This window comes from Gavialis gangeticus, unplaced genomic scaffold, assembly GCF_001723915.1.
Source record: "Gavialis gangeticus isolate Ggan-Ray unplaced genomic scaffold, GavGan_comp1, whole genome shotgun sequence".
Lineage (NCBI taxonomy): Eukaryota > Metazoa > Chordata > Crocodylia > Gavialidae > Gavialis > Gavialis gangeticus.
Genome location: NW_017729015.1, coordinates 9,479,159 through 9,488,464, shown reverse-complemented (window position 1 = coordinate 9,488,464; position 9,306 = coordinate 9,479,159). Strand labels below are relative to the sequence as shown.

The 9,306-nt window shown below is 46.7% G+C and overlaps 1 protein-coding gene across 1 annotated transcript in view; it reads left to right on the top strand.

Annotated features, from left to right (window-relative positions):
• The first annotated feature begins 639 nt into the window (after positions 1 to 639).
• The window catches only part of DNAJC8 (DnaJ heat shock protein family (Hsp40) member C8), a 17,906-nt gene continuing 9,239 nt past the window's right edge, over positions 640 to 9,306 (top strand). Inside the window, exons 1-7 of the mRNA XM_019512189.1 lie at positions 640 to 747; positions 2,871 to 2,972; positions 4,577 to 4,633; positions 6,373 to 6,439; positions 7,170 to 7,264; positions 8,392 to 8,463; positions 9,116 to 9,207. Of these exons, the coding sequence (XP_019367734.1) occupies positions 679 to 747; positions 2,871 to 2,972; positions 4,577 to 4,633; positions 6,373 to 6,439; positions 7,170 to 7,264; positions 8,392 to 8,463; positions 9,116 to 9,207 (554 nt within the window). The 5' untranslated portion in view covers positions 640 to 678. The remainder of the gene's footprint in view (positions 748 to 2,870; positions 2,973 to 4,576; positions 4,634 to 6,372; positions 6,440 to 7,169; positions 7,265 to 8,391; positions 8,464 to 9,115; positions 9,208 to 9,306) is intronic.

Here is a 9,306-nt window from a genome sequence, read left to right as displayed (position 1 = left end):
TGGTCTGTAGTGCAGACTGGGAGTGCTGTGGCAGTGAGCCAAGCTTACCACTGACAGCCAAGGCAGTGAAGCTGAAGGGCCACAAATTTGGTGGCAGACCATGTCCCCCAACTTCTGGTGGCCCAGTGGTAGCCTGGTGTGCTGGTCGTATCTGGCCCATGGGCCGTATGTTTGACACCTCTGTTCTAATGCAGCTGCAGTTTTCAAAGTAGATATTGATTTTGCCCAGCCCCTTCTAGTTGCTGCTCCAGATAGAGGATGGCAACATACTACTGCCATTGGTTACTGAATACAAGTAGCAAAAATCTTTTTAGTGCATCTCTGTGGTTCCCATCTTGGCTCCATGAATTGTTTCCCTAAGGGGGGCAGTAGCATCCCTTTATCACTCTGAGTTGACATTCAAGTCAGTAGGCATTAGGAAGTCGGCTGCCTGCTGGGAGCTGAAATAAATAAATAACAAATAAACGCCCCAAGGTCTGACTGGGCGGGACGCAGTGCACGAGCCACATAGCCCCGAAGCTCCACCGCCTGCTGTTGACTCCGGTAAGCCCCGGAGCAGGGCGGGAAAAGCAGCGGTCGGGGGCGGGGCTCTGTGACGCTCGTCATGTGACGCGCCGCCACCGGGGCGGGGTCCTGGGGGTCACGTGGGGAGGGCGCCCGCGTCACGTGGTGCGAGCAATGGCGGCTCCGGCGGAGCGTGGGGCGGGGGTCGCCGCCGAGGACGCGTTTCTCACCTTCTACACCGAGGTAGCGGCGCGGCGCGGGGCCGGGAAGGCGGCGGGGCCGGGCTGTGCGCTGGAAGCCGTGGGGAATGGCCCTGAGCGAGCTCTGCGCATTCCCCTACTGCTCTGGTCCGGGCCCGAGGCTCCTCCGTGCCCGCCGGGGCTGGGGTCGGCGGGCCTGGCAGGCTCGCGCTGCAACCCCCGCTCGTGACAGCAGCGGGGTTTTGAGGGGGATCCAGAAAAAACCACAACGCGGGTTGGTGCCATGGTGGCGGCGGGGTAATCGGCTGTCGTGCAGGGGGAGTCGAGAGACCTGTTCAGCTCGGAAGAGGGGGACCCGATAAGGATTTACGAAATACTAAATGGCGAACGGATAGAGACTTATTATCAACTCTCTCCCAAGATGAGCACTAGGGGTCTGAGGAGGGAAGGAGTAGGTGATGAGGTAGTTTTTTGTTGCGTGGCGTCTGTCATCCAGGCGTGGAGTGCGTTGCCACCAGATGTGGTAGCAGCTGACATTTCAGCTGGGCTCACGAAAGAGCAGAGGCAGCCTTGGAGGAAAGGGGCATTGGTGGCTGCTGAGCCGGGGAACGAGGGGCCCAGCCTCTGAAGCAGACCTTCCCTGGACCTTGGATGCTGGAAGCTACGATAGTTCAGACGGTGGCTGCCATGTCAAGGGGCTGTACATGTGTACACTGTGATGTGGCTTAAGCCAATGTAGTTAAGTCACCTTACTTTAAGTTGCTTTAGTACGTGCACACACCCTAGGTGAGTGAGAGCAGAGCAGTGGGGAAAAGCCATGGTCAGACTCAGCTCACTCTCTTGTTCAGCATCTACAGCATGACAGGAGACTGGGCAAGGTGGTTCTGTGGTCTGACGAGTAAATGGCAGTTTTTTTGGGGACCTCACAGTAACCTAGACAGTTTCAGAGCCAGGATTTTTTTCCTCCTTTATCTTAAGGTGGCTTTTTCCGCCCCCATCCCAGTGCATGTTGCAAGTAGGTGCAGTTCACATGCAGCATTTTAAGCCATAATGTAAAGCCATAATTGTACTTTTCATATGGCTCTTCTCTCCTACCATAACCTAGTTAGGCATCTCGTGTGCTGAAAGAGATTTCATGCATGACCCTGCAAGCACTGTGTGTGTCGAGTTTGTTGTTCCACTCCTCTGCTTAGCCGAGTCTTGGAAATCTGTCATCCCACTAATGCTTAAGGGGGTTTTCTTCCCTTCTTCCCCATTCTTTTATGTGACTGTTGCACCTTTTCAGCAGAGTCAGTTAGGCCAATAGAAGCATGTAGTGGAATGATTACTTCGGGTTAACTTAATCCTGCGGGGAAGGAAAGTCAGCTAACTGAAAATCACTCAACCCAAAATATCTGCACAGGAACTTGCAGCAGTGTTACTAAATCCCTTTAAAATATCCCTGTTAAACCTGCATAGGTCTGTAAGGACCTAAAGCCTGAGAGAGTTTATGTAGATTAGAGAGTGCAGAAGGCAGTACTGGTGGGACACCCAAGAACTGGGTGCAGTGTGGAGGATGGCACCTCTCCTTAATGGGAAGCCGCAGACAGAAGCAAAAGCAGTTTCTGAACTCCTATAGTAGAAAGGCAACAGGGATGGTAAATAGAGCAAGTGCTGTATAGCAGTGGTTCTCAACCTTTTGTACGAGGATCCATTTGTAACCATCGATGGACAGTCCCAGCCCAGTACCCCTCTGTCCAACCCCCTGCCCCCGGCCACAGCCCCCACAGTGTGAGGTGTGGGGCATGGAGGGCCCCAAGCAGCCCCTGGCAGGCTAGAACTCTGCCAGCCTGCAAGGGAAAAGCCATGGTTTCCCACTTCTTTTTTTTCTGCTTTAAAGGAGAATCCATTTTTAAAGTTTGTTCATGACCCTTTCATATATTCTTACAGCCCACTTTTGGGTCATGATCCACAGGTTGAGAAATGCTGTTGTACAACATCAAAGTGTAAAAGGATGACAAATGAGTCTAGCTAATTCTTATATAAGGAAATGTCCCCACTGAATTGATGACTACAGGCCTGAGTTGGGGTCGGGTGTCTCGTCTACCTCTCAGCAAAGCCCCCTGTCATGGTCACTACACAAGAGTATAATTCATTATGCTGTAATAACTTTGTCCTTCTCTCCAGGTGAAGCAGATTGAAAAGCGAGACTCTGTTTTAACATCAAAAAACCAGATTGATAGGCTGACCCGTCCTGGATCCTCTTATTTCAACCTCAACCCTTTTGAAGTAAGTCTGAGCACTCTTCCTCTTCTCTGACTTTCTCTTACTCAAGGAGCTTCCTATGTCTGTTGGCTGTGTACTTGTTGTTGAAAAATTCATTCAGTGTAGGCCCTGATTGCAAGGGCAAGGATGTGTCATTATGTTCCTTGCACTCTCAATGGGAGCTACGCCTCTTAGTAGATTTCACTCATATTATGGCACTGACAGACTTGGCAGATTTGCCTCTAATTTTAACAGAATGTTGCTTTTGTCACTATTTACTGTTTGTGCGTTTTATTTTGGATATCTGAAATAAAAGCAAGGCTCAGTAATCCGTTTTACCTTAGCATGAAGTTACATAATTTGCAAAGAAGTAAATGCATTCAAGTTTCCTTGCATGTGATGTTTTAAATGATCGCTGTCTGATGTATACATAGGTGAGAGTCCTGTTTTGATCTAATGCACCATGCGCATGCTGTGTAACAAAGTCCTGAAAGAGAATTGTACTTGCAATGCAAACGTTAGCCTAGTTTTTCTTCTTAGCCAGCCCTTCTTAGGACCTCTCTTTCACCTTCTAGTTTTCTCTGGCCTCAGATTCTCAGCCTTTTATGTTCTGAGAAGCAAATGAGGCCTCCTTGCACTGTTTGCCAGGGTGATCTGCAGAATAGTCCTGTGGAAAGTCCTAACACTTGGAAAGTAGATCAGTTGTTCAGAAAGCTGCATGAAACCTTATCAGTACATTGGGTTTGTTCTTTGGAGTTATTGATTTTGTGCCCATCACAACAGTGTTGATGATGTGAGAAGAACTGCAGATTACTTGTAATCTGGTAGAACCAGCATGCTTCCTCTGTGGGTCCCAACCAGGATGGCAGGACTAGAGCAGGGAAATACATGTAGATCTTCCAGGTTCCAAGCTAGCATCTTTACAACGGGGCCAGACTTCCTCCTTTCTCATTGGAGGGAGTCAATAAGCAGTGTTTTTTTGGTTTTGGTTTTTTTGTACCTATTCCCTTGTGCCATCTGCATCCTTCAGAATTGTGCTAATGCTGCATCTCCCTATTTCTTCTATTTGGTAGGTGGGAGCATTCCTATATTCCCCTGCATGTCAAGGGGACGCTTTCTTTGCTAGATCTCCAGTCCTCGAGCCATTGGACTAGCACAAAGGAGCTAAACAGTAAAACTTTCCAGTTTGTCTTTGCTTAAAAGAGAGAGTTTAAACAGAAGCATTAAGTGTAAAAGTAGAGCAAACTAGATCAATTGTTAGATTAATCAATCCTAAGATAGGTATAATACTCATGATAGAAAATTAATCTGCAAGTGTTTCTCCACATAAGCAGCATTGACTGTTTCAACCAAGTTGATCTCTATTGCAAGACTATGAGATAAAGGTGCTTTTATGCTACTATTTGTATATCTAAGCGGGCTCAGCTGGAGCGTAGAATGGTCCCTAGTATAGACTAGACTAGAGCTCCCTAGAATAGCATGCACCACCCCCAGCCAAGACTTATACTGGAGATACTGGTCAGGATTTAGTGTCTTTGTCTCTACCCATATGCCAGTGAAAGAGACATTATAGGCTAGGCTGCAGGGAACAGGCCTCTCATGAAACCTGTTGCTGTGGGCTCTTCTAGGTCCTGCAGATGGATCCTGAGGCCACAGAAGAAGAAATAAAGAAGAGGTTCCGGCAGGTATGTAACTCTTGTTGGCCTTGCAGCTGAACTCCTCACTGAGAAGCCAGGCATGATCTTATTCCTAAGGAAGCTTATTCTGAATTGACTGAACTTTTGAGTATCTGAAAGTTGTCAATGCCCGTGTGCAGTAAATTTTTACAAATACATAACAGCTAGAGCTGATAGTCAGGGGGCATTGTAGCAGTAGAACTAGGATAGAGAACAGGACCAGAATTCGCAGTTGTTTTGAGAAATAGACAAAATGGCTTAAAAATTAACACAATGAAATTGAGTAAAGAGAAATGCAGAGTACTATGCTTAAAAGGGAGAAATGAAATGTACAAATACATGGGAGATAAGTGACCAGGCAGTGGCACAACAGAAAAGAATTTTGGGATTATTGTGGGCCACAGACTAAGTCAGCAACATGATGCTACTGAAAAATGTACAGTTCTAATTCTGAGACTCTTAACAGAAATGTTCTATGTAAGACCCCGGAGAGTTTTTCCACTTTACTAGATGCTGGTGAGGCTTCAACTGGAATAGTGTCCCATTTATGGCACCACACTTCCAGGAACATGTAGACAAGCCCGAGGAAAGTGACAAGTAAAGAGTTGGGGGTGGGAAGCATAAGTTTTCAGATTCATCTTTATAACAATCTTTTATGCAAGTGATTGATTGATTTGATATCCCATGCAAGGATGCATGCATCTGATGAAGTAAGCTGTTGTTTACAAAAGCTTATACATCTCTGAATTAGTTGGTCTGTAATGGGAGTGGGCAACTGTTTGGGCTGGAGGGCCATTTAGGGAGTTTTGGTGAGATGTTGCAGGGCGGGTCAGAACCCCTTCCTCACCCCCAGTCTGCAGCAGTTCACCAAAGCTCCTTAGGTTGTATATTACTAGACCTGGGAGGGGATTGAACTGTCTCGGGCCCCAGCCCTGTGCTGTCACCTCTTCACAGAGACTGGCTCGGCCTGCGATCCCTGTGGGCAGGGCAGACTTGGCTGGGCGGATGGGATGGGGCTGTGGGTGGGCAGAGAGCAGTGTCTGGGAGCAGGATAGGTGGGCAGGGCTGGGACTGGGATATTGGAGCGGTGACAGTCCAGTGGTGGGTCAGAGCTGTGATCTACTTCCCACTAGCCCCTGCTTTCAGACCTGGCATCCATTGCAGGGATGTACAAGCAGCGGGATCATGGCTGTGCCCCAGGCTCTGGCCCCGCCCATCTGTTCTGCTCCCAGACGCCACTCCCCACCCACCTGTGGCCCCATCCCATCCACCCGACTGAGTCTGCCTTGCCTGTGGGAGTCCTGGCCTGTCTCCATGAAGACCCTGCCTGCCCACTCTGTCTAGCGCCCCCAGTGGTGGGTGTGGGGCAGACTGGCCAGGGTGCCTGGACAATAAGGCTGAGCTTGGTGGCAGCAACACTAGTGACAGGAACCGGAAGGGAGCTGCTGCTGCTGGGGCTGCCAGAAAGTGGAGTCCAGCTGGCACACCACTGCAGCCCTGCTGCTTACCTGGGGGTGGTGGGACCCACTGCTTGTGCCAGAGCTCATGCTGCCCCCATGTCTGCACCAGGCAAGGCTAAGGGACCTGCCGTGAGGCAGATAAAATCCTTTTGCAGCCTGCAAGCACCCCTGGTCTATAAAGTGCAACTCTGCCCTGCCCTCTGCCTGATTTCAGACTAACATTGCTAGTACTCCATATACACAGTCCATATAAAATTGATTTTGGTCTAATGGCACATTTTCTTGTAGTTATCTATACTGGTACATCCTGACAAAAATCAAGATGATTCTGAAAGAGCCCAGAAAGCCTTTGAAGGTAAGGTTGCTGCCAGCTTTGTATAGAAAACTGTATGTGGCCATATTGTACTCATGTTTTAGTACAGTACTAAAGCGCTTAGCTGGTTTTTCTGTTGCATAAAGTCAGAAGACTGTTCTCTTCCTTGGATGGTGAGGAACCCCAGAAGGCAGAAGGGGGGTTAAATGCAGATCTTAGAAGGGAGGGAGACATAACTCTGCTTGCTAATTGCTGCTCATAGAGAAGGCAGATATCCTCTAGGTGGTAGTAATAGCTTTGCTACAATCTAAGAAAGGGCCAGTTTGTTCATAGGTCAGACCTAGGGGACCTTCTTTAATTTATTACACTATATGAACTGTGGGTTGGGCAGAAAATATCAGTGTTGAGTGGTTTTTAGCCCTGTTCTCTACACGGAAGTTAGTAGGAGACATGCAGCTTAAAACTGCCTTAGACTGTGAAATCCAATCACTTGTTGGGAATTATACATGTATTAATCCCTGAAGGAGGTCTGTGGATGATCTCTGTCATAAGAAGCTAGCAGCATTTCATTTGACTTCAGGTTGTGACTGATTTATGTGATCTGTAAAGGAAAATAAATTGACCTGTTCCCCTGTATTAATATCTCTGGTTTATGCACCTGCTGGCATGAGAAGGGGATTGGATTGGATTCTGCTAGCAAAGAATCTTTATGGATATGTAGTGTCTTATGAACATGTTTGCAGATTTGCTTAACTTCTGTCTGTTTTGCTAGCCGTGGACAAAGCATACAAGTTACTACTGGATGGAGAGCAAAAGAAGAGGGCCTTGGATGTGATACAGGCAGGAAAAGAATATGTGGAACATACTGTAAGTACTCCATGCCTGTAAAACCAGCAGTGGGGAAAGACTGGGGTAGTGACCTTATTTGATGCTCTGGGATTTGTTGCTGTTTACTTGTATAACACTGTGGATGCATAAGACATCAGAGTGACTGAGCTGTGCACACTCCAGACAGAATTGTGCCTCGAGCCATAGTTCAGCTGCGTGCACAAAACTAAGCTTTATTCAAACAGAAGTTGTTGGGACCAATATGGGATAGCTGAGTGAAATGTGACGGCCTGTGATCAGGGTCAGGCCACATGATCTGAGCTTAAAATTTTTGAAACTATGAATGATTGATACGGATTAAATTTGGAGAACAGCTGGTGGTGAGAGAATAACATGTTGTGGGACCCATGGGTTTAGGGAAAATGTCCTGGAAGGTAAAGAAGGATGCTGGAAGCTTGATTTACACTCAGTCGTACAGGTCATGTAACACACAAATAGCTTGAAAAACAGGCAAGAGGAAACTCTGAGGCCTTAAATCAGTAGTTCTCAGACTTTTTTGGGTTCTATAACCCTTTTTAGGTTTGTTATACTGCTGTGTACCCATATGGTTTTGTTTCAAGGACAGTTGCACTGTATCATCTTCAGCAACCAAAGAAATATCATAAGTTGTTTATTTTTTTTCATCTTTTTCTTCCATTTAATTTCCTTTTCCTTTTTCTGCTTTCCCATCCCTTCCTCTCTCATTCTCTTGAAGTTCATCACAGGAGTATGCATTCCCCAGTTGGAGGAACAGTGTGTCCTTTGGTTTAGAACAGCGTTTGCCTGCTGGCTGGTGTAACAAGCTTCTCAGTAGAATGAGGAAAAAGCAAACTTCTTAGTGCTGCAGATGAGGCATATTAAGTGTGAATAAAAACAATTGGGGACTGTTGAACAGTGGCCCTTTAAATAAATGGGGTTCACTTACGTCTGCATGTCTGTAGGCTGAGAGCTGCAAGATTTTAGATAAAATGCAAATCCAGGATAAAGTCTGACTGTCGCTCTGAGACACGCCCCCCCCCTCCCGTGATGTGTGCATATGAGGGCTGCTGACTCAGTTGGACTGTAAGAAGGAATCCCCATGAGATGCCTGGGGAGTCCATTTTTTACCTTAGCATAATCTTCCTTAGGTAAAAGAAAAAAAAAAGCAGTTGAAGAAGGAAGGCAAACCCACCGACGTAGAAGAAGATGATCCAGAAATAGTAAGTTGCATGAGAGCAAATATTTTTGGTTCTGTTCAAAGAGTCTGAACATTCTAGACTGGGCATTGCAGGGTCATATTCCAAGGACTCTTGATAATAAAACTGTCACCTGGCAGTCGCATGCAAGCCCTGATACTAAGCTTAGATGATCTTAACTTTGGTTTGGAAGAAAATGCTGGGGGAAGGTACTTTGTGGAATAGTGCCATCTCCCCTCATACTCTTTCTTCTGTTTGCATTTTTACTTTTCTCGCCAGCTGAAATGTGAAAGCGGTACTTGCTTCTGAATTCCAGAATATAATGCTGGAATTGGAGCTGGAGCAAAGAGTTTTTATACAGCAACATACTGCTCATCTTGCTCTGCAGGTGCTCATGAAGGCCATCCTGAGAACAGGGTAATTGTGCCCCCAATACAAGAAGGTTGGACTAGCCTCCTTGCATGTTGAGTCCTGCAGAGTTCTGTGGAAATGCATGAACTCTGAGTCCTGTGAGTTGGACTTTCCTGCAACACTGTGTTATTCGTGCCCCTTACTATGGGTCTCAGATGAAGCTTCTTTCTTATCTAGCACACAGGGCTATTAAACCAGCAAAGCTTAAGGCCCAGTGCAAAACAGATGCTGCAAAGTGCATTACCACTTGTTCTGTTTCTTACAGTTCAAACAAGCTGTGTATAAACAGACGATGAAGCTCTTTGCTGAACTTGAAATTAAAAGGAAAGAGAGAGAAGCTAAAGAAATGCATGAAAGGTATGAGCAGCATTGGCACTGTCTGTATGTAAATGAGGCTTTGTCATGTGTGTTCAGGAGGAAATTAAGACTGTGGACAAATAATTTTAAAACATTCAA